The following is a 23,594-nucleotide window of genomic DNA, read 5'->3' as shown; positions in this document are numbered from 1 at the left end:
CGGAGATTTCAGGTTATCTATTTCCGCAGGTAATTTGCTCTATAACCGCACTCAGCCCAGTGCCGCTCATTTTCAGCATGCTATGATGGTCGGCTCTCCAAGCAATGATCCCATCGGGCCGTACAAGAACACCAGCTAGATCACCTCCCAGGCTAGCCCATTTTCCATCGGCATCCCTCCAAGCCGAGTCTCCAATAAGCTCAACTTGGGCAACTCCGTCGAAAGTCTTTTCACTGTATGGAACCGATACAAGAAACAAGAATTCGTCGTACGGGATCAGGTCCCGTGTTGATCGAACTATCCCGTTCTTTTCTATCCATGCATGGGGTAGATGGTGCCCAGGTAATAGACAGGGATGGTACTTTAAACAGTCCAGTTCTCCATTGCGAAGAAGCTGCCTGGCATGATTCGAGGTGGTGTTTTGGCTTTCTGGGTCGATGTTGGGATAGAACCATCCAATCTCGGCGCTGAGTGCATGGAACTCGCCGTCCAGGATCTCTTGGGCTTTCTGGACAGCTTTTCGTCTTTTTTAGCCTTCTGTTGAGTCTGGTGTGAAGTACTCTTCCATTGCTTTCACGTTTGAAGCGGTATCATTCTCGGGGGATATACCTAGTGCACTGTCCATAATTAAGGCATGGGATTGGAGGTTATGCAGACTGGTTTTTGCAACTCGGAGTCCGATGGGGCGGCGTTCCGCCTCATATGTATCAAGTAGCGCATTATAACGACCTAGCTGATCACTGCGGATTGCTACACTGAGTTTCCAAACTAAATTGTGCGCGTCTTGGATTCCTGTATTCAGCCCTAGAGCTCCCCAGGGTGGAATCCGGTGCGCGGCATCGCCAACAAGGAAGATGCAACCCTGTTCACTCCGATATCTTTCTGCGACGAGACTGTTGACGCGCCAGTGGGATATACTTTTAAGATCATTGTCCAGATTGGGGATCTGAAGGGTATCATGGATCCGCTCAATCATATCCTCGGTCTTGAAGTACTGAACATTCTCAGGATTGACAGCACAAGCAAAGAGCCATTCTTCCGTCGTCGTAGTTGCAGGGTATGGACCGAGGTGATAAAGATACCCTGTTCGGATACTACCACCTTTCAAAGGGTCGATGAACCAGGTGATGAAATTCCTGGGATCGGGATGGTGGGCACTCAAAGGTGCTACGATATGGGCAGAGACCATATCGATAATATCCCTTTCTCCTTCCCACTTGATACCGAGCTGGTCAGTGAGGCCACGACCTCCGTCAGCTCCAATGACATAACGAGCTTCAACCTGGTAAACACCAGATCCATTGTTGTCGCGAGTTGTCAAGATTACACGATCACCATCTTCTTTGACATCTGTGACTTCCACTCCATATCTAATTCCCTGTGGATTGAGTTCAATAGCCTTTCTTTGAATAATTGGCTCCAATCTGATCTGCGGAATGACAACGTATGGGCATGGGCTTGCCTCCTTATATTCTCTCTGGTAGGCTCCTCCCCCCAAGCATCACGTCCAATGATTGCTTGGCCTGTTGGCCCGAGGTTTGTACGCCAGGTAGTGCGGCTGGCTGTTTCTGGTGGTGCACGTTGTTCCAACACCTCTTTTTCGATTCCTATCTGGCGAAATATCTCAACTGTTCGCATGTTCATGCCACATGCTTTTGGGTGAATTGAAGTCGAGGGGTAACGCTCGAACAAGATATGTGGGATCTTTTGCTGAGAGAGGAGAACGGAGGATACTAGACCGACGGGTCCTCCACCAATGATTGCGATGGGATAGCTTTCTAGTTTTGTCATCTCGATGTGTCCAGCTGACTTCCGTTGACATAGTTTCCTATGAAACTTAGTAAATTTATAAATTGAACACTTTTATTTGTTTCTAATGAGAATGCCCCTGAGCCCCGCTACTCCACTTGATCATCCCTGTCAGATATAGCGGGGCAAGAGTAAAGGCAAGATTCACATCTTTCTGTCAACAACGGGTGTCTGTACCATTCCTGTCTCCGCATAGTATTGCTCCCAATGCTGGACTAATCGAGCAAGGGTATCAGGCTGAGTCTGTGTAAGATTATGGATCTCTGCGGGATCGCTTTCAACATTGAAAAGCTCCCACTCGTCCTTGCCACGGGGCTCAGCAATCCAGACTGCCTTGTACTTACCCTCACGGATGGCTCGCATACCGAACAGCTCCCAGCCATGGATGTGCACGTTTTCTTTGTGGACGCTGGTGGTTTTATAGTCATCAGAGGCTAGGTGAGAAACCCACGATTGGCCACGAGGCAGAACGACTTCTCGTCCACGGAACTGTGCGCCTGGGTGCGATACTCCGGCCAAGTTGAGGATGGTTGGTAGGATATCCATTACTGTGGTGAATGCATTCGTGATGGCTTCGGGTTTGGCATGGAATGGAGGATAACGAATCACGCAAGGACAGCGGATTCCACCTTCTGTTACCCAGCCCTTGAAACCTCTTGAAGGGGCGGTTGCGGCACAGGCCCAGCGAGCACCTGGTTCGATATGTCAGATACACTTCTCTACTAAGATCAATATCTCTCGGTATACATACCATACCACACGAATGAGTCAGGCTCGCCAATGTTCTCCAGTGTGTTGTTATAATATTTGGAAATGATATCTCCCATCATCTTTTTGCCTCCCATGAGCTGCAAAGGAGTCAGTCAAAGTTAGATGTCTAGATTGATTGAGGACTCTTACCGGTAGAGCCTCCAAAGCTGCGCCTTCAGCACCATTGTCGGACATGAACAAGACGAATGTATTGTCCAGCTCGCCGGTAGAGTCAAGGTGCTCAATGACTCGACCAACATTGGTATCGAGTTGGTCAACCATCGCAGCGAAAACCTCCATCTTTCGCGCGGAAATCTTCTTCTCTTCTGGTGACAAGTCGTTCCAGTCTTTTCCTAGTTTCCCAACTGGAGAGGCATGTTCCACAGCCTCATCCACCAATCCCAACTCTTTCAGACGTTGGAGGCGCTTCTGCGTCAAGGCATCAGGTCCATCATCATACTTGCCCGCTGCAGAAAGTTAGTCATCGCACGGCATATAATCAGAAAGTGCTGACCATATTTCTCGACAATCTCCCGGGGAGCCTGTAGAGGCCAATGCGGCGCCGTATACGGCAAATAAGCAAAGAATGGCTTTTGCGATTCCTCCTCTGAGCGATTCCCAAGGAACCCAATCATCTTATCGGTGAATGTTTGAGTTGAATAGAAGTCCTTAGGAAGATCTGCTGTTCGATCAAGGACTTTTTCTCCTTCCATCCAGAAGCCAGTCGTGTTAATACATGGCGCCTGGAATTCGCCGTCTTCTAATTGGGGCTCATAGTTGTAATGATTACTAGCTCCTGGAAGTAAAGAGAAGTTCTTGTCGAAGCCTCTGGAGCATGGTGCAATTTCTTTGGTCATTCCAAGATGCCTGTTCTCATTTAGCTGTGTGATATTCCAAGTTCAAGCGTAGAAACCAACCATTTTCCAGACATGATTGTGTGGTATCCCGAGTCTTGTAGGATCTCTGATAGAGCTGCTACTCGCCAGTTTAGGTAACCCTCGTAGCCGGGCTTGTTCTTAAAGTGGTCTCCAAAGTTTCGCATGAATTCTGCCATTTGTCCTACAATGTGTGTAAGCATATCTCTCTTTAGGGATGAAGGGTCATAATTAGTACCAAGTCCAGCAATGTGGTTATCTGTTCCAGAAAACAGCATTGACCGAGTCGGAGAGCATGCAGATGCTGTGTGGAAGTTGGTCAGGCGAATGCCCTCTTTGGCTAGCTTGGCAAGCGCTGGTGTCTCAATTTCACCTCCATAAGGAGAAATGTCACTGAATCCAAGGTCATCAGCGACAATGACAAGGAAGTTAGGTTTTTTCTCTGTGTTGCTCATTGTTACGGCACTGCTGCAAATAAAACGAGGTGAAATTTGAAGGATTATGAGATTCAAAACACCGGAAACAGCCTTTTTATATGTACTGCGGTAATATCTCCCACCGCAAGACCAAACTGCTGGATTCTAAACAAATATCTAACCGGAATACCCGACTCTCCTCAGATCTTATATCTCTGGTTGCGCAATCAGACATATTCGTCCAATCGTTTAGATGCGGGGGGCTGCCTTAGCTAAATCGGCCGCGAGCTAAACTATTTGCCGCCCCTCTTCCTCATTGTTCGGCATTATTGCGCCATTTTAATGCTTTTAGTGACTCGATTAGAAGTATCTCAACGGCTTGTACGGAGTATATGATTTTGAATCCAAGGGACCTGAAATGAACTCGCTCTAGTTTGTACATATTTTGGTTGGCTGTCTGGCCAATCAGAGCTCGGAATGTCGGCATTTGAATTTAGCTAAACTTTGATGTATTTACTGTGTCGAGCTTCTTTATCAAAGCGGCTGCTTTGTATAAAAAGATATTTGCTACTCATGGGGGCGGGGGGCATTTATTCAAATCCATTAGATCGCATATACTATACGGCAATACCATTGTTGTCAGTTTTCGGTGCCATCGACCAGCCTCCCCAGGGCTTTCATTTAAATCTAAAAATAATACCAGTCCTTTGGGAGCTCTTGATAAAATTCTACTGCCTGAAGAAGATGAAACAAATCTACCAATATGGGTATCACTTATAAAACAGTTGTCTTGAATTTAATCACCCTTGGAACCTCGAGCCAAGAATCGCCGTGTGCCCATATACTATAATAGTTGCAGTTGAAAATCTGACCCAATTGATTTCACCGGTACAGTTTATTGCATGAGATCCCAAGACAAGACGAAATTGACTTGCTGGGCCAGCCGAGACCCACGCACGCGACAACACATAAGCATACTATTGGGAATATGCCTACAGCGCTATTTATCTGATAGTAACGACAAGCCATTAGCCATAAATATATGTGATTGTAGCCATTGTATACTGATCATGGTGCGATGCCTTCAAAGGCTGGGGTGCAGGGGGCTGAAGATATAGCAAGGAAGAAGAGTAGGACAGGGGTTGAGTGTCACCTGATATGCAAAATACGAGGGAAATGGAAGTGGCGGGGAAGAATACCAGGGCTGGAAGTGAAAGCTTGAGCGATGTAAATAGTAGGGCACAAAGCTCTTGAGCAAGAAGTCAACAGCTTCACATTTATACATCCCGGGGAGCTTAGCCCAGATGCCCGGCCGATCTAGATCCACCTGACCGAAAATGGTCGGGATCTAAAATCAGGCCACAAGGCTAGAACTTCTGTATTTCCGTCGACAAGGCTCAGGACATATAATTCGCGGTAATTATGACTGGGACAGAGTGTAAGTTAGCTTTAAGACCATACAAGCTTAGTTTCAGCCGCTGACTGGCAGTAAATCTATCGTATTGGCCGTTTTTATCTGCCGAGACAGTACCACGTGACACGAAAACACGCACATCAGGTGACTCTCGGCGGCCGAGGTCGGAGGGCGCGGAGGCGTCACGAGCCAATCAGAGGCCGTGAATTGGTTGACTCAGAGCGGTCGGTCCATTTGGGTTTAAGGCGTTTTCTCCCCAGAGAGTCACGGCAATCTTCAGCGGTCAATTGAAACTCATTTTTCCTCCACCACTCTCCTCTCTACACTCCTGGCTTGGCCGTCATCCGCGATGATGCCTTTAAGACCATCAACAAGCGCTCTGCGCGCATTCCATACCCGGAATATTGCTGGACGTCGGCCTTTCTCGACATCTTTTGTGGCTTCGGCCGCTTCGCCCCACCGCTCTTCTATCCAGAAGCGTGGTCAGAGCACAGCTACGGCTTCAGCTCCGTGAGTTTTGTTCTGCTTAATACAATGGCTCATTTCTAATTCGATCAATCGTCAGGGAGTCCAGACCTGTGCCCAGTCCTGCTTTCAACCAGGAACCCCATCGCAATGAGATTTCTCCCTTGCAAAACCGCCATCTCCCCGAGCTCGATGACTCGTATGTTCCCTCGATAACAGCCAGAGAACACAGAAAACTGACATATTGGCAAAAAGAATGGTTGGCATGAGCGGTGGTGAAATCTTCCACGAGATGATGCTGCGTCAAGGTGTGAAGCACGTCTGTGAGTGATTCATCCCTCTAGCCCCAAATTGGCTGAGCCTAATATTTCATAGTCGGTTACCCCGGTGGTGCAATTCTCCCCGTGTTCGACGCCATCTACAACTCCAAGCACTTTGAATTCCTCCTCCCTAAGCACGAGCAGGGTGCCGGCCACATGGCCGAGGGTTACGCCCGTGCCTCTGGCAAGCCCGGTGTCGTCCTTGTTACCTCCGGTCCTGGTGCTACCAACGTTATCACTCCCATGCAAGATGCTCTCTCCGATGGTACCCCTATGGTTGTTTTCTGTGGTCAGGTCCCCACTAGCGCAATTGGTACCGACTCCTTCCAGGAGGCCGACGTTATCGGTATCTCGCGTGCCTGCACCAAGTGGAACGTGATGGTCAAGTCGGTTGGTGAGCTGCCTCGCCGTATTCAGGAAGCTTTCGAGATCGCCACCAGCGGTCGCCCCGGTCCCGTCCTGGTTGACCTGCCCAAGGATGTCACCGCTGGCATTCTCCGGAACCCCATCCCCATGCACAGCACTATCCCCTCGCTCCCAAGTGCCGCTACCATGGCTGCCCGTGAAATGAGCCAGAAGCAGCTCGAGGGCACCATCAACCGTGTTGCTAACCTCGTTAACGTTGCTAAGAAGCCCGTCCTTTACGTTGGACAAGGTCTCCTTGCTCGCCCTGATGGTCCTGAGATCTTGAAGGAGTTTGCCGACAAGGCCTGCATCCCTGTCACCACCACCCTCCAGGGTCTTGGTGGTTTCGATGAGCTTGATCCCAAGGCTCTCCACATGCTGGGCATGCACGGATCTGCCTACGCCAACATGGCTATGCAGGAGGCTGATCTGATCATTGCCGTTGGTGCCCGTTTCGATGACCGTGTCACCCTCAGCATCCCCAAGTTCGCTCCCCAGGCGAAGCTTGCCGCTGCCGAGGGCCGTGGAGGTATTGTTCACTTTGAGATCATGCCCAAGAACATCAACAAGGTCGTTCAGGCCAACGAGGCCGTTGAGGGTGATTGTGCCGACAACCTCCGCCTTCTCTTGCCCCACGTCAAGGCTGTTGCCGAGCGCCCTGAGTGGTTCGAGCAGATTAACGACTGGAAGCAGCGTTTCCCCCTGTCCCTCTACGAACGTCAGACCGAGGAGGGCCCCATCAAGCCCCAGGCTGTCATTGAGAAACTCAGCAACCTCACTGCCCACATGAAGGACAAGACTATCATCACTACCGGTGTCGGTCAGCACCAGATGTGGGCTGCTCAGCACTTCCGCTGGCGCCACCCTCGCACCATGATCACCTCCGGTGGTCTTGGTACAATGGGATACGGTCTTCCTTCCGCCCTTGGCGCCAAGGTTGCCCGTCCAGACTGCCTGGTCATTGATATTGACGGTGATGCTTCCTTTAACATGACCCTGACTGAGCTTTCTACCGCTGCTCAGTTCAACATTGGTGTCAAGGTTCTCCTGCTCAACAACGAAGAGCAGGGCATGGTCACCCAATGGTACGCTCTGTTCTACACTACAATGCTCTAGTTACCTTGGACTAACGTTTTTACTCATAGGCAAAATCTCTTCTACGAGGACCGTTACTCTCACACTCACCAGCAGAACCCCGACTTCGTTCCTCTGGCCCGTGCTATGCGCGTTGCTGCCGACACCTGCTTCAAGGCCTCTGAGGTCGAGGAGAAGCTCAAGTGGCTGATTGAGCAGGATGGCCCCGCCCTTCTGGAGGTCATCACTGACCGCAAGGTTCCTGTCCTCCCCATGGTGCCTTCTGGCCGTGGTCTGCACGAGTTCCTGGTTTACGACGAAGGTATGCAAATTCCAACCCGATTATAATGTCAGATTCAAGATTAACACAATACCTACAGCCAAGGAAATGGAGCGCAAGGAGCTCATGCGCCAGCGCAACGTGGACTTCCACGTCCGCAAGGAGTAAGTGACATCCAAACAACGTCACCTTGACAATCATGTTTCTGTACTTTGATATCCATGGCGTTTCTTGGCTGGTTCACCAAAAGCGATTGGGGCAATGTCTGTTGAAATCAAAACAAGAAATCCCTACACAAGATTGCTCCTGGGGACCTCCATGGCAGAAATTTCGGTGCTTGTGGGCCCTCCACCGATGGAGTGCGTGTCCTCCGCCCTATCCTCGAAACAAGGATGGCGAAATGCATGAAATGTGTCGCGTTCTGTACGTGTCATCTTGTCATCTTTGGGCTCTCTTCTCTTGCCAGGTTGATCCTCTTGTATATAATCATTGACATTTCAGGTCCCGCGATGGGATGTGAAAATTGAGTTCGAGTCTCATAAAATAGGCGTATTTAGTCATTGAAAGTATCTATCATTTTATCTCATTTCTTCGTCCTCCTTTGCAAATTGAAAGGCTTCTTCCTGTCGGTCAATACACCAGGTGTTTGTGAAACGGTTGATCGTTCTGATTGATAGACATACCGTTAACATCGACAGGCACGTTATGATGAGTATTCACGTTAAGATCGGCAGAGGACATGATCGATAACATTAAGTTTTAATCAATAGGCACGTTCTGATCGATAACGATCTATAAGCTAGCTGATCTTGGCCCTCTTGGCCCGAAGTGCTTGACTTTAGTGGCATAGTAACCGTTAGGTGCCTTAACGCCGGCCCGTTTCTTCGTTCTTATTTTGTGCGTAAAAAGGCAGAGACTGAAAAATTAGAAAAGTAGAAGCGATCAAGAGCCGGCGAGGAGCCGCTCACACAGGTGGTCACGATGGATGCGTAACTAGACGCATTTGCCATGGCCAAAATATACGTACGTTATCGGACCGCAGTATTTAGCAATGTTCACATTCTGTCTCTTCCCACTATCTCTCATACCTCTTTCTATCTCTTTTATACTCTTCGCGTTTCGTGACAACGTTGACTCACCTTCGTGGACGGTTGACCTGCTCATATCAAATCCAGTAGACGACTAACCTAAATGAAGAAACGAGGCTCTTACTGGCCTCATTACAATACGCCGACTCGCTCACTTGCGCCATCTTGCCTCTCGCATCATTTCTTGAAGTTGCTTGATCCGTGATCTTTCACCTTACACGATCTTGCTCTCTTCAACCGCCTCACCAGGGACCATATTATCATCATGGCTTCTAAACAGTTAGTCTCATTTCCCTGTCACTTTTACGAGCCGAGATGACTGACTTGATAAATGCAGACTCTGTCGCGACTTTGCTAGAGGAAAATGCAAGTGGAGAGCTTGCAAGTATTCTCATGTGAATCTGCGACAGGAGGTCAAACTACCCCCTACAGATCCGGATCACGGACCAACGCACACTTTAAGCCTAACTCCCCTAGAGAGGGAAGTGCAAGTGTGGAAAGCAAGCATTCCTCTGGAAAAAGCTACCCCTCGCCCCTCATCGCAAACGAAGTCTGCCATCATCCAGAAAGCGAGAGAGCTTATCAGTACCAATGCTACTTCACGACAGGAAGTTGTCGAGACACTGGCGACTGAACATGGCTTGAAATTCATCCTAGATCTTGTTCTGGATGAGTTCCAGAACATGTCTGTCAAGACAAAGCAGAATATCTTCAAAGCTCGGATTCTCCCGCTCCTGCAAACGGTCTCACATTCCGATATCCTGTCTTCGCCCGTATTGGAGCAGTCAGTGGGTACCATTTACAACGTTTTGTTCGGCATTGATGGTTCCAGAGCAGCCCGTTTGCTGAAATTCACGTGTGATATTCTTGCAAACTTGCCTAGGAATCAAGGCAGTGCTCTGATACTGCAGACTTCTCTGCTCACCTTCTCTCGCATTATTGATCTCAACTCTTCGGCCATCATCCAAGAGTGTCTCCATGCTGAAGCTCAACGATTTGAGAAGATATTCCGCTCGATGGATACGGATGACTTGACGGATACACTTCAGCAGTCTCGCATGGACCTTGAGCATATCCTTCAACGCATGGAAATTGGAAAGGAGCTTCCAATCAGCGACGCAGAGAACAAAGCTTATCCCACGCTCGATTCTGAATTTGTGACTCAATATGGAACGCCTGGAGGCCGGCATGATAACGACCACGCTGATATTTGCGATATTAGGATCATGCCGAGCTTTGAGGAAATCTCCAGCAGAGACACGGAGTACTTGCCGGTCGTTAATCCATTTCAATGGCATGTTAAAGGCCTCGACGGATTGCTGGATCGAAATTTTCGACTCCTGCGAGAGGACACCGTCGGCCAGCTGCGAGACGCAATTCACCATGAGCTGGACCAGTCTCACCTGGTTGATCCCTCGCGAAAACAGCTACGAAAGGTTGTTTACCATGATCTCCGGGTCATCGATCTAGGGTTCAACTGGATTTCAGGCTTCTTCTTCGAAGTTGAATTCCCGCAGCCTACTGGAGTTGCCAACCAAACACCCACGGCCCGAGAAATGTGGTGGAAGACATCCAAGCGTCTAAGCCCAGGCGCCCTCGTGTGCGTACTTGTCAAAAAGCCCCAGGAGGAAAACTTGGTACTATTTTGCACCGTGGCAAACAGGATCATGTCATCCAGGAAACGCCAGGAAAATGGAACACCGTTGTTCAAGACAGACCCAACATCTTTGTGGAAAAATCCCCAAAGCGCCTCAGTTACGCTGATGTTAGTTGATTCCAGACATAGCAATCTTCAGATCATCCTCAACCTCAACAGCCCTAAGAGACCGGTGTTTTTTCTCGTCGAATTCCCAGGCGTTCTTCTTGCGGCCTTCGCGCCAGCACTCAACGCACTTCAGTCTATGAAGCGCGGTAAGTTCCTACCTTTCTCGGAGCTTTTCGTCCCTTGGGTCATCGAAAGAGGAAGACGACCTGGGATTCGGCCGCCACCGTACGCTCTATCTCCTGGTTTTGAGTTCAATCTTCGCTGCATCATGAAGAACAACGCCAATTTCTATGTCCACCATGATCGTCCTACTGATTTCGAATATCTCGAAGAGAATTCAAGCCTGGATGGTGCGCAGTCTCGTGCACTGGTCAATTGCTTGGGGCGACAGCTTGGTTTAATCCAAGGTCCACCTGGTACTGGCAAGAGCTATACCGGTGTAGCTCTGATCAAGGTCTTGTTAGCAAACAGGAACAACAGCACGGGAACCGGTCCCATCCTGTGCGTCACATACACCAATCATGCACTTGATCAGCTCCTTGAGGCATTGCTGGACAATAAAGTGACAACACAAATTGTTCGCATTGGTGCTCAGTCCAAATCGGAGAGGCTGGGGAAATTCAATCTTCAACTGATCTCCAGAGAGGTAACAAAGACAAAACTGGAGAGAAGAGAAAGATGGCGCGCAAGTGAGATACTCTCAGGGTGTGAAGATGACTTTCGAGCCCTACGCTTCAAAACAACTCCCCCAACGAATCATTTCAAGCAGTTTCTTCAAATTTATCACCGTCGCCACCACAATGAGCTGTTTGGGATTGAAGAGGATGGCTTTCAGAGACAAGTCAAATCCACACCTGCGGCCATTCTTGACTCCTGGATTCAGTCTGCATCAGAAAGTGATACCCGCTCTCGGCCTGTGAACGAACTGCTAGAAGCCAATGTCTTCGACATGTCTGGCAAGGAGCGCCAGCGTCTTTATGACTATTGGAACAAAGGAGTTTGCCAACAGTTCGACGTAGAAGTGTTCCGGCTTGTCAACACCCACAAAGATGCCAAAATACAGTTCGATTGCGTGCAGGATCAGATGCATCTTCGTTGTTTGGCCAATGCCGATATCATCGGCGCGACTACAGCAGGCCTTGCCCGACGACTTGATATTTTCCGGAAGCTCCACTGCCAGTTCATGATATGTGAAGAGGCTGGTGAAGTCCTTGAATCGCATCTTCTGACGGCTTTCCTGTCCACTGTCGAACATGCGATCCTTATTGGTGATCAACAACAGCTCCGTCCACAGGTCCAGAACTACGAGCTTTCCAGCGAGAACCCTCAGGGAGGAGGTCGGTACGCACTCGATATCTCTTTGTTCGAAAGACTGGTTAGTTCAAACCCAGGTCCAATGAGCTGCGGACTGCCTTTCAGCACGCTGGAAACTCAACGACGAATGCATCCTTCCATCGCGCGGCTAATTCGCGAGACGATTTACTCAAATTTGAAAGATTCACCATCGGTTGAAATATATCCAAATGTCATGGGAATGCGGAAAAGATTATTCTGGTGGGATCATCGTAAGGCAGAGGAAGGACCATCGGGCGATGTCATGTCAACCTCTCACTGGAACAGGCACGAAGTCGACATGACCGTTGCGCTACTGAATCACCTCGTTCAGCAGGGAAAATACGAAAGCGGGGATATCGCAGTGTTGTCTCCGTACCTGGGCCAGCTTCACCGGCTTCGACAAAAGCTCGAAGAGTCTTTTGCCCTCGCCCTCGGAGATCGTGACGAGGAAGATCTCAACAATGCCGGTTTTGCGAACGAGGAAGGCACGGAGAAGACTGTGGTCAAGACGACTTTACTTCAGACTCTTCGTGTTGCTACAGTGGACAATTTCCAAGGAGAAGAGGCAAAGATTGTCGTGATATCTCTCGTTCGAAGCAACCCAGAAGGCCGATGCGGCTTATCCGCAATACTAACCGAATCAATGTTCTCCTGTCAAGAGCTCAGCACGGGATGTACATCATCGGCAACTCCCAGACCTCTATCCATATTCCCATGTGGACGAAGGTCATTGACATTCTACGGCAAGGCAATAACATCGGATCTGCTTTGGAATTGACTTGCCCTCGTCACCCATACTCATTGATCAAAGTCTCAAATCTGGACGATTTTCCAAAGTTCTCGCCGGAAGGAGGTTGCCACTTGCGCTGTGTCCAGCGTTTGGCTTGCGGACATGCCTGTATTCAAAAATGCCATTCGGAACTTCTTCATAGCGCCGTCTTGTGCCTTGAGCCTTGTCCTCGACCTTTCCATGGATGCAATCATTCTTGTCCGAAAATATGCGGGGAAAAATGCTCAGAGAAGTGCACAGTTATCATCTTCGAGCAGAACAGAAGACTCAACTGTGGCCATCGGATGCAGAAGATTCCTTGCTGGCAGCATCAAGACATGACGACCGTTCATTGCCCAGTTCTTGTGAGAAAGAAGGTTCCGGGGTGCGAGCATTTCGTTACAGTCCCATGCCAAGTCGATGTGAGCTCGCCCAACTACAAGTGCATGGCCCAGTGCCGAAGCAATTTGCCCTGTGGCCATGTATGCAAGCGCGTGTGCCACCACTGCCTCAAACGTGGACCTTTAATTACCCAGACATTCCATGACCGATGCCAAAAACCGTGTGATCGGAAGCGTTCGACGTGTGCTCATGGCTGCGAGCTTCTGTGCCATAGTGACAGCCCCTGTTCCCCATGCCGGGCTCCGTGCGATGTGCAATGTGGCCACTCGAAATGTGGACGCAAATGCTTTGAGCCTTGCACTCCATGTGCAGAGCAGAAATGTCTTTCGGAATGTCCTCATAGCACGTGCTCAATGCCTTGTGCGGCTCCTTGTGATCACATCCCATGCTCCAAGCGTTGTGAAAAGGAGCTTGCTTGTGGCCATCAGTGCCCAGCTGTGTGTGGAGAGACATGTCCTTCTTTCTATTATTGTCAGATTTGCGCAAGCGACAAAATCAAGGACAATCCAGTAGATTTCATCCTAGGTCTGGCGTACAAGGATACGAATCTGGACGAGAATCCCTGCATCTTTCCAAAATGTGGACATTTTTTGACAGTCGAAAGCATGGATGCACAAATGAATATGGGCAAACATTATGAGCTCGACGCTAACAACAAGCCTCTCGTAATCAAAGCATCGTCTACTCCGTTTTCTATTGAAAACATCAGAAGCTGTGCTACCTGTCGTGGACCCTTGAGAGATATCGCCCGGTATGGTCGATTAATCCGACGTGCAATCCTTGATGAGTCGACGAAGAAGTTGATTCTGTTGCTTAACCAGCAATATGTTCCCCTTGCACAGGAACTTCCCGTGCTCATTGAGAAGATGCAAAACCTGCCGAGCGACAAACAGTCTTCATGGCCAAGTTCTATCACAATCAGTGGAAATCGGAACGACCAAGTCAAGATGATGCACGAAATCATCAAAAGCACAAATGGTGATCGATGGAATGGAATGCTTGACTTGCGAATTCGAATCGGCAAATACCGCAGTCGTGTTGAGCCTCACGAGCAGCCCTTTGAAAGGGTCCGTATCATGGTCGGGGATGCTCAGAGACGCAAGAAGATAACGGGCGACTTGAACTTTCCCAGCAGTATTCTCCAGACTAAAGGGTACATCCAGGCCACGGCTCTACTCCTTCGCCTGGATATTGCTTTGTTTGCAGACTTTTCCAGTCTCATTTTCCGAAAAGGCGCAAATGAGATCAGCCTTAAGATAGATCTACAGGGTACCAAGAACGATTGCGGGCTCCTTACTCGTGTAGCCCATGAACATGACCGAGTTCCGCAACAGGTGGAAGGTTTCCTCTACCTGGCACAACTTTGCGGCCTCGAACGAGCACATGTTCCACATCTGGATAGGGAGGTCAATCGCAATAAATATTTGCTTGAAGGCCTGCTATTCATCAATGAAGCCAGGAAGCGTTGCATGAGCTACCCCGGTCAGACACGAGGATTGTCGGATGAGGTGGACTGCGCGGAGACCATGCTGAGAGGAACAGCGTTCTGGTCGATCATCACTAGCAGGGAACGCATGGAAGTCATTTCAGCAATGGCCCAGAAGTTCCAGGGTACTGGACACTGGTTTTACTGCCGCAATGGACATCCATTTACCATCGGGGAGTGTGGGGGAGCCGTGGAGACAACCTTCTGTCCCGACTGCGGCGCCCCAGTAGGAGGAGAAAACCATCAAGTTGCAGCAGGAGTTACTCTGGCAGAGGATCTGGAGCAGAGACTGACTGAAATGGGTATTTGAGGGAGAGTTTGATGAGTTTCATAGCTTTGAGGAGGAGGAGGATGTTTCTTTGTAGTTAGGAGTTGGGCAATTCAATTTGTGACGTTTCGGGGAATGTCCCTGTCACGTTAACTCCATAGCTTATCCTCAACTCACCTCCTTCCACTCCCCATCCACACCTTCGATTTTCTATGAATTGCTACGATCGCAAGCCTTCTGCCTGAATAATTGCTTTCTGCAGTGCATGTGTTCGCCCGCCAGCTCTCTCTCCCCCTAGCTTCCGCCCCTCATTCGTTCCACGATGGCTAGCCCACCACCCGTCACCGAGGACCAGAACCGCCTCCTCGAGGAGGCATTGGGGGTGGTGAGGCAGCAATCGGGCTTGATGCGCAAATGTCTAGAGACTCCTGGAAAGCTCATGGATGCGCTCAAATGCGGGTGAGCTCCCCTCCAGGCAGCGACCTCGGGTGGTGCGCAATGAGTCGAGTGCTAACAGCTTCGTGTTTTTGCGTCTACAGATCAACTCTTGTCTCCGAATTACGAACCCCCAGTCTCGGTCCGAAGCAGTATTATGAATTGTACATGGCAGTCTTCGACGCACTGCGACACCTCTCCGTTTACCTAAAGGAGAACCACCCGGTCAACCACCTCGCCGACCTTTACGAACTCGTCCAATATGCGGGCAATATCGTCCCCCGTTTGTACCTTATGATCACTGTGGGTACTGTCTACATGTCCGTCGAAGATGCGCCGGTCAAGGAAATTATGAAGGACATGATGGAGATGAGCCGAGGTGTCCAGCACCCGATCCGTGGCCTGTTCCTGCGATACTACCTTTCCGGACAAGCAAGAGATCACTTGCCATTGGGTACCGGCGACGGTCCCGAGGGTAATATGCAGGATTCCATCAACTTTGTTTTGACGAATTTCGTGGAGATGAACAAGCTCTGGGTCCGACTTCAGCACCAAGGCCCCTCACGAGAGCGGGAGAGGCGGATACAGGAAAGACGCGAGCTGGAGCTGCTCGTGGGTAGCAACATTGTTCGACTCAGCCAGCTGGTTGATCTTGAAGGGTACAAATCTGGCATTCTACAGGCTCTTCTGGAGCAGGTTGTACAATGCCGAGATGTTCTCGCGCAAGAATACCTGCTGGAAGGTAAGGATTTTTTTGGTGTCATGATTCAATTTGATGCTTATTTTATCAATAGTGATCACCAAGGTTTTCCCCGATGAATTCCACCTTCATACCTTGGACCTCTTACTTTCCGCAATTGCCAGACTCAACCCACATGTCGATCTGAAGAAGATTGTCATTGGACTTATGGACCGCCTGTCTTCATATGCGGCAAGAGAAGCAGAGTCGGCGACAGAGCCAGAAGCACGGAAACAGAGCGAGGAAGAAGCTGTCACCCGGTTATTGCAGAAGCTCGAAATTTCGAAAGAAGCCAAAGAAGAGGAATCGAAGAAAGAAGCCACCACCGATAGCCCGTCCAAAGAGAATGGCACCGAAGAACCAGCCAAGGAGAGCACCGAGCCTTCTGAGCCAACAAAGGAAGAGAAGGGCAAGGAAGTGGAGAACAGAGACGATGCAAAGCCTGGAATTCCCGCAGAGATCAAGCTGTATGATATCTTCTATGATCAGGTGGTCAGCTTGATCAAGACACGTGCACTACCGATCCAAGATACTATGGCCCTTTTGGTGTCACTTGTCAACCTGGCATTGAACATCTATCCGGACCGGTTAGAATATGTCGACCAAGTCTTGGACTTTGCCACGCAAAAGACTACTGAATACACTGACCACGCCGATCTTCATTCGGCACCAACTCAACAGCACATCTCCCACCTTCTCAATGCTCCCCTTCAATCTTATATCTCTATCTTCACAGCCTTGGCATTGCCACATTACCTGCCACTCTTGACCTCGCAGTCATACCCCACTAGGAGAGCTGTTGCCAGCGAAATCCTCCGCAGCCTTTTGCGAAACAAGATTCTGGTTTCCACAACCGAAAACCTTGATCGTGTGCTTCAGGCAGTGAGGGTGCTGATCAAAGAAGGCGTGCAGCAGTCGGTTGGATACCCTGGGGCACAGTCCGGACGGCGGGGAGGGGAAACTGATGAGACAGTGGAAGAGCAAGGGTGGCTTGCAAGATTGGTGCATCTGATTCAGGGACCTAACAATGACACCCAGCTTAAGGTAGAATCAACCCGAAGAGTCCTACTCAACATCTACTAACGGTTCGAAACAGCTCCTTCAAGCAACCCGCAAGGCTTACACAGATGGCAACGAGCGGATCCGCTACACCACTCCCGCAATTGTCACAGCTTCTATCCGCTTAGCTCGGAAGCTCAAGTCCAGAGAGCACTACGATGATAACTGGCAATCACAATCCTCGGCTCTCTACCGCTTCATGCACCAAAGTATCAACAACTTGTATCAACGGGTAAATCCCGGCTGCGCCGATCTTGCCTTGCGCTTGTTTGTGATGTGTGGTGAAGTTGCAGACCAGACCGGATTCGAGGAAGTCAGCTACGAGTTCTTTGCACAGGCATTCACCATCTATGAAGATGCCATTAGCGACTCGCGCGCCCAGTTCCAAGCCGTCTGCATCATTGCCGGTGCCTTGCACGGCAGCCGTGGATTCTCCAAGGAGAACTACGATACTCTCATTACCAAGGCTGCGCTGCACGGCAGCAAGCTCCTGAAGAAGCCCGACCAATGTCGCGCGGTCTATCTCGCCAGTCACCTCTGGTGGGTTGTTGAGAACCCTCAACGTGGCGAAGATGACCCTAAGGACGTAAGTTTACTCCAAACCTTCCAGCATTGATATTCATATTCACTAACATTCAACCATTAGCTCTACCGCGATGGCAAACGGGTTCTCGAATGCCTCCAGCGCGCCCTCCGTGTCGCTGACGCATGCATGGACACCGCCGTCTCTGTTGAGCTTTTCGTGGAAATTCTCAACCGCTACGTCTACTACTTCGACCAGCAGAACGAGACCGTAACGACCAAGTACCTCAACGGACTCATTGAACTCATCCACTCCAACTTGCAGACCAGTGAAGACGAGCCTAACGCTAGTCTCGATGGTCCCAAGCGCCACTTCCATCGCACACTGGAGTATATCCGCTCGCGGGAATACGAAGGTATTGTGACAGAGCCGCCTAAGTAATCAATTGATAGGTATTCAAACCTTGTCGGTCGAGTCTCCATCATTCATTTCGAGGGAGATGGGCTGTATGTGATATGCCCTGTGGGGGTTTCTGCTTTTCTGTTCTCCCGGCTGCTGGTGCTTTGATTTTTCTCCTTTTATTCCTTCGTCTCTATTTCTTTTTCTCTCTGTCTCTTTCCTGGAAGCCAGTTTTTCTTTGTTGTGTTGCTCTTTGTTTTCTTTCGTTCCCAGTATATACAACTGTATCATTGTCTCCGGATATCACCATACCCTTCAATGTGAATTGTATCTGGCTATAGACAACTTCTTTTCTGTCTTTGTAAGACCCCTACGTATCAATACTGCGTTGCAAGGCGCCCTTGATACTCTACAATAGGTACAGTCTAGACACAACCGTACAAACTGACAGAAGTTTCAATTCCCCAGCAATAAAATTTAATTCCAGAGTTGATATCTACCTATAACGCTTCAACCCTAAGTCCAGCCAGCCCCCTCCCATCAATAGTCTCAACAATACCCTTCAAATCCGAATGACTGGTAATCTTAAAAATCGACGAATCCTCGATATTAAAGAAATAAAATGCCCCATCCCCAACCTGAAAAAGAGACAAGGCCTCCCCGGCCTCAGGATCCATCGCAAAAAGAGGCTTGACTTCACCCTCAATGCCGAAGACTGTGATCATTCGCAGGACATTGCCTTCCGGGCCCCATTGTTCGTCACCGCCCATTTCGTCGTAGTCATTTGTCCATTGGGTTGGGGGTTGGACCTATGGGGCGTTTGTTGGTGGGTGTTTGGGATAGAAATTGTACATGCATGCACGGGAGATACTTACTTCGGTATTAGTCAGGACTTTGTCGTCCACCAGTCTTAGAAGATCGCTCATTTTGTGTGTTTATGGCTTGGGTTGAGGGTTGAGGGTTGGGCTTGAAGAGATATATACTGTTGCGGCAGGATCAAATTTGATAGTGGGGTAGATGTGATCATACACTTCCCGAGCTCCGTATGTTTGATTTGCCCTAACCCCCTGATTAGATCTGTCAATGAGAGACTTAGAAGGGATGGAGGTGATACATTCTAGCTTTATACAAGATGTACTACGTAATGGATAGCAGTGTTGGGTAATGTGAAGTAACGAGCAGGATCCAGAGTGCCGCTCCATGCTGCTGAGATCTAGGATGAAGAGCGAAGTATACGTTAAAAACTACTCCATGTTCTACGCAGCAAAACCCAAAAACACCAAAAGACGAAGAAACCTTCGATCATGCAATTGGTCAAGGACGATTGACGGAGCGGGTGATTAACCCAAATCTCCACGGATATCGCTGCATAATGTAGAAAGGCCAGAGACTCATACCGTACATAAAACAAATCCGGATACCTTCAAGGATCACTTAAGAAGGGTACCAAATACACAAACAAATAACCCATATCAATAGCAGAACCTTACAAAGGTGAAGATGTGACGTTAACCCATAACGCTTCAATGAAAAGAGGATAACATGAAAAGGAAAATATGAGAGGGCATTTCAAAGTCGTTCCAGCAAGATGTGCCGAAGGAGGCCACAGGAATGTTCATCCTTGAGGCTGGGCGGGCATCAAGTCATGCTCAGGATAGAGAAGCCCCGCCGAAAACTCCAGCCGAGGGCGAGGAATATTGACGCAGTACTGAGGGTGCTCCGCCGAATCCACCAAATGGGGCCGGGTGACTGTTGCTGGGGATTGGACTGCCGATGTCACCGGGAACGAGGCTACCTCTGTGACCAGAAGCTGCACTGTTGAGATCAGGCTCGAACCTGACATATCTGCCTTTCTGGTCTTCTTTGATGGAGAAAGAGCCACCACCATTCTGGGAGCTGCCCTCCGTATCGCAAATATCAAGCATCTCGTCCAACGAGATTGATGGCTCACCCAAGGGGCGCAGGTTTTCCACTTGAGCGAGAACAAGGTTCATATCATGGAAAGGTCCAGCACCCTTTTGGGGGCTCATCATGCTGTTGAGGTGCTTGCAAGCTTGAATAACCAGAAGACGGACTGTAACAGGTCGAGAGGTGTGAGGACGGTGATGTGCGCCAGCTGTAAAAGCATTATTGTGAGGCCATCCTGTCCCAGCTGCTGGTGCTCCCCATGTAGCAGAACCACCTGTGAAGGGGGAACTTCCATAGTGCGGACCCCATGTGTTATTTCCTATGGCAGAGCCAACCGGGAAGTTATTTTGCGGGGATCCCAGCGGATCCGAGAATAATGATGACCCTTGGAAGCTGGCTCTTGTCGGCCCTGGGAATGGCCCAGGAGCAGGAGCACCGGGTAATGACTGAGACAGGTTCGACGGATAAGTAGCATCAGTATCATCAAGGAGCGCACTGCTGCCAAGATGAGCACTCAGACCATCCACCTCCCGCTGCACAGAGGCATTGCCATTGTTCTGCACGTCTTGGGCGGAACTGGATGGGCGCTTGATAGGGCTAGGGCGTGTGATGGGGAATGGCTGAGAACCATTATCCAACGGAGAGCGATCGAATGAGGTAGAATGTTGTCGGGAATGGGTCTTCGGCATGCCACCTTGTTGCAGAGAGAATCCACCGGGAACACCATGGCCAGTGAAACCGAGGCCGTGTCCGGGATCAGACGGGAACACTCGGCTTGGGGGCATGGGTCGAATATTGTTCATACCAGGGGGTGCAGCTATTCCACCAGGACCGGGAAAGCCTCGCAAAGGATTCATCATTGCACCATTTGGTGAGTACATCGACTCTGGAGGAATACTTGACCGCGGAGTCATTCCTGGTATTCCAGGAGAGTTGGACGACAAGCCACCAAGGCTTGGGAAGCCTGGGGGGTTTACCTCGGCCGAGAGGTGAAAGAGGAGCGGACGGCTGAGGGTGATGCAATGGAGGAGGCTGAGGGTAGCTTTGTCTGCCACCAAAGTTCAATCCCGACTGCGGATGGGCCATGGACCGGGGGGAGATAGAGGGATGGTGGGACGAATCCGCGCTGTTAGGGTTAGAATGAGGGGAGGATGTAGAAGAGCCGTGATGAGATGTTTGGCGTGGCCTTCCAGGAGTTGAGTCCTTAGGAACAATTGGCGAGGACAGAGAATGGTGAGGAGAGGGGAGGAAGCCGGGAGGGACCTGAGGCGGATAGTTGAAAGGGTGAGTGCCGAAAGAGTGTGGTGAAGTCTTCGACTCGCGCTTTCCACCTCGCTCTCGTTGTTCCTGTTCGGCTCGGTCCTTCTGTGCCTGCTCCTCACGCATCTTGCGCTCACGATCCTCTTTGGTTTTCTTCTCCTGCAACTCGCGCTCTTCCTTCTCTTTGCGCTTGGCTTCATCTCGCTTTTTCTTCTCCTCTCTCTGTTCCCGCTGCTTGCGCTCGGTTTCGGCTTGCCGCTCTCTTTCTTCCTTGAGACGTCGTTGCTTCTCAGCTTCTTTGCGGGCGCGCTCCTCCTCCTGAGCTTTCCGTTCGGCCTCACGTTTCTTGCGCTGTTCCTCTCGCTTCAGTCGTTGCTCCTCGGTTTTCTTCTCCTGGGCAGCTTTGGCGGCGGCTTCTTCGGCAGCTTTCTCGGCATCCCGGCGCGCTTTCTCCTCTTCCTTGGCTTGTCTCTGTAACCTCTTTTTATCCTTCTTTTTCTGCGCTTCCCGGGCCTTCTTAGCATTCCTTTGCTCGTTCAGCGTCTCCTCCTGCATGAGCTCGTCAATTAGTTGCTTTTGGCGTTGTTCGGCGACCTTTTCGCGATATGCTGTCATGACCCTTTGCTCAAACATGCGAGCCGCAAATATCTGGAACATTCGCCGCCCTTCCTGCATGCGCTGTGCTTCGGTCATGGTATCCTGTTGCCGTGATCAGTATATGAGCCTAACAAGTTAACATCTTGGACGCATACCATTTCGTCCTCGTCGAACTCTTCCTCCTCTTGACTGTCATAATCCTCATCGTCTTCCTCGTCGTCATAATCTTCATCGTCCAATGGACCGTGATTATGTCCGTGGAAAGATTGATGGGCAGCAGCTATTCCGTACTGGGTATCTTCTTCTCGTTGCATTCGCCGTTCAGCCAATTGCTCCATCATATCGATGAAATGCTTGCCGTCGTTTTTCAGGAGATCATCCGCAACCGTGAGAATACCATCTAGATAAGCGCGAGCATCAAAGTTAGCTTTGCAAGGCTTTTTTGGTAGCTGTTCATCTTATGGCATACCTTTAACGGTTAAGCTATTCCCAAACGCGAAGAAGTCAGCTCGCGCTGCACGAGCCTCGTCATCCTCGAGGTCCTCGTCACTGTAAAGCTCTTCCTCGTCGTCCTCGTCTTCTTCTTCTTCTTCTTCTTCTTCGTCGTCGTCTTCTTCTTCGTCGTCTTCCTCCTCGTAGTCCTCTTCTAACTCCTCTTCATCTTCGTGCAACTCTTGAACTCGGCTCCGTGATGGGTGAAATTGGCCGTGCGTTCGAGTATGCTGCCCGGGTGATCGCAGAGTTGAGTTATAAAGTCGAGGTGGAGGGATAATAGGAGCTCCTTCATCGAAGGCGCCTTGGTTGTTGTTCGCATACTGTTCGAGCTCTTCGTAATATGCGTCGTACAGAACTTCAAGCTCCTCTTCGATTGCGGTGCGTTTCCTCCCACATACTGTACAGCTGCATGAGTGCTTTTGCTGTTCCTTCATTTTTTTCAGAACAGCATCTTTCTCCACTTTAACAAGCTGTCGCCGCTCCTCTTCGCCCAATTCAAACCAGAAAGTCCGAATGTTTTCGCGTTCCTCCAGAGAGGATTGGTTCCAGATGCTGCTATTCTTAATGGGTTTGCCGGTGAACCGACTGATGTAGGGTAGAGCTTGCGGAGGCGGTGGAGGGTGAGAGAATGTGGCGGACTGGGTAGAGAGCGGTGTTGAGCTGCCATCAGCGTGGTTTTGCGAGTCAGATCGACCTTTTCGATTTTTCTTCCTCTTTGATCTTTCGCCGGCAAGATGGTCGTCATCGGGGTCATTCGTCATAGATCCGCGGGGTAAGTGTGAGGCTCCATATCCGTAGTTGGCGCTCGGTACTGTGCTGTGGTGATCTGCATGGTCGAATTCGTGGTGGTCATCGCATGAGTGGTGGTCATCGGTTGCGAGCAAGTCCGCCGCATCTCCGGGAGCGTAAGTGTGGGAATGTTCCGCAGCTAGGCGGGCGGCCTGCTTCTGTCGGCGTTTCTGCTTCTTGCGATTCACGGTCGGTGCTGGTGTAGCCATCGTTCCGGAAGATGTGTTGCCCTGAGGACCCCGCGCGTGGGATTCGCCGTTGGTTGCTGGCGGAGTTGCTGACACATGTGTCGACATGATGGACGTGACTAGAGCTTTCGGGGCTGCTCTGGCAGCATACTAAACGCACCAGGAAGAGCTTTGAGTCAGAAGAGCAATGTTTCGCAAGGTGGGTAAAGTGAGGAAGGAAAGCGGAGAACGGAAGACCCAAAGCGTCAACCAACGAAGCTCCGGCGGCTGCAACGCCTGGC

The 23,594-nt window shown here is 50.0% G+C and overlaps 9 protein-coding genes across 9 annotated transcripts; 4 read left to right on the top strand and 5 right to left on the bottom strand.

Moving 5' to 3' along the window:
• Positions 1-529: 529 nt before the first annotated feature.
• N7508_008791 (uncharacterized protein) lies at positions 530-1,791 on the bottom strand (the record flags this gene model as incomplete). Its single annotated transcript, XM_058466854.1, is given in 2 exon segments — positions 530-1,424; positions 1,442-1,791. 2 exon segments carry the CDS (start codon positions 1,789-1,791, stop codon positions 530-532), a joined length of 1,245 nt encoding a protein of 414 aa, XP_058314700.1.
• Positions 1,792-1,953: 162 nt separating this feature from the next.
• N7508_008790 (arylsulfatase) lies at positions 1,954-3,889 on the bottom strand (the record flags this gene model as incomplete). The annotated part of the gene is made up of 5 exons (XM_058466853.1): positions 1,954-2,501; positions 2,561-2,657; positions 2,710-3,026; positions 3,074-3,426; positions 3,477-3,889. The coding sequence occupies 5 exons, from the start codon at positions 3,887-3,889 to the stop codon at positions 1,954-1,956; spliced, it is 1,728 nt and encodes a 575-aa protein (XP_058314699.1).
• Positions 3,890-5,613: 1,724 nt separating this feature from the next.
• Positions 5,614-7,976, top strand: N7508_008789 (acetolactate synthase catalytic subunit; the record flags this gene model as incomplete). Its single annotated transcript, XM_058466852.1, has 6 exons — positions 5,614-5,774; positions 5,830-5,928; positions 5,985-6,052; positions 6,105-7,539; positions 7,600-7,850; positions 7,909-7,976. The coding sequence occupies 6 exons, from the start codon at positions 5,614-5,616 to the stop codon at positions 7,974-7,976; spliced, it is 2,082 nt and encodes a 693-aa protein (XP_058314698.1).
• A 1,185-nt stretch (positions 7,977-9,161) lies between these two features.
• Positions 9,162-12,774, top strand: N7508_008788 (putative NF-X1 finger and helicase domain protein; the record flags this gene model as incomplete). Its single annotated transcript, XM_058466851.1, has 2 exons — positions 9,162-9,175; positions 9,234-12,774. The coding sequence occupies 2 exons, from the start codon at positions 9,162-9,164 to the stop codon at positions 12,772-12,774; spliced, it is 3,555 nt and encodes a 1,184-aa protein (XP_058314697.1).
• Positions 12,775-13,293: 519 nt separating this feature from the next.
• On the bottom strand, positions 13,294-13,620 carry N7508_008787 (uncharacterized protein; the record flags this gene model as incomplete). The annotated part of the gene is made up of 1 exon (XM_058466850.1): positions 13,294-13,620. The coding sequence occupies one exon, from the start codon at positions 13,618-13,620 to the stop codon at positions 13,294-13,296; it is 327 nt and encodes a 108-aa protein (XP_058314696.1).
• Positions 13,621-13,790: 170 nt separating this feature from the next.
• N7508_008786 (uncharacterized protein) lies at positions 13,791-14,963 on the top strand (the record flags this gene model as incomplete). Its single annotated transcript, XM_058466849.1, has 1 exon — positions 13,791-14,963. One exon carries the CDS (start codon positions 13,791-13,793, stop codon positions 14,961-14,963), a length of 1,173 nt encoding a protein of 390 aa, XP_058314695.1.
• Positions 14,964-15,243: 280 nt separating this feature from the next.
• N7508_008785 (uncharacterized protein) lies at positions 15,244-18,118 on the top strand (the record flags this gene model as incomplete). The annotated part of the gene is made up of 5 exons (XM_058466848.1): positions 15,244-15,380; positions 15,461-16,098; positions 16,151-17,139; positions 17,192-17,740; positions 17,801-18,118. 5 exons carry the CDS (start codon positions 15,244-15,246, stop codon positions 18,116-18,118), a joined length of 2,631 nt encoding a protein of 876 aa, XP_058314694.1.
• A 458-nt stretch (positions 18,119-18,576) lies between these two features.
• N7508_008784 (uncharacterized protein) lies at positions 18,577-19,002 on the bottom strand (the record flags this gene model as incomplete). The annotated part of the gene is made up of 2 exons (XM_058466847.1): positions 18,577-18,885; positions 18,952-19,002. 2 exons carry the CDS (start codon positions 19,000-19,002, stop codon positions 18,577-18,579), a joined length of 360 nt encoding a protein of 119 aa, XP_058314693.1.
• A 723-nt stretch (positions 19,003-19,725) lies between these two features.
• N7508_008783 (uncharacterized protein) lies at positions 19,726-23,421 on the bottom strand (the record flags this gene model as incomplete). The annotated part of the gene is given in 4 exon segments (XM_058466846.1): positions 19,726-20,948; positions 20,962-21,943; positions 21,997-22,241; positions 22,311-23,421. The coding sequence occupies 4 exon segments, from the start codon at positions 23,419-23,421 to the stop codon at positions 19,726-19,728; spliced, it is 3,561 nt and encodes a 1,186-aa protein (XP_058314692.1).
• Between the last annotated feature and the right edge of the window lie 173 nt (positions 23,422-23,594).

This window comes from Penicillium antarcticum (assembly GCF_028974205.1).
Source record: "Penicillium antarcticum strain IBT 31339 chromosome Unknown utg000009l_segment0_segment0, whole genome shotgun sequence".
Classification (NCBI taxonomy): Eukaryota; Fungi; Ascomycota; class Eurotiomycetes; order Eurotiales; family Aspergillaceae; genus Penicillium; species Penicillium antarcticum.
The sequence above is the reverse complement of the archived record's forward strand: the minus strand, read 5'-3'. Positions and strand labels throughout refer to the sequence as shown.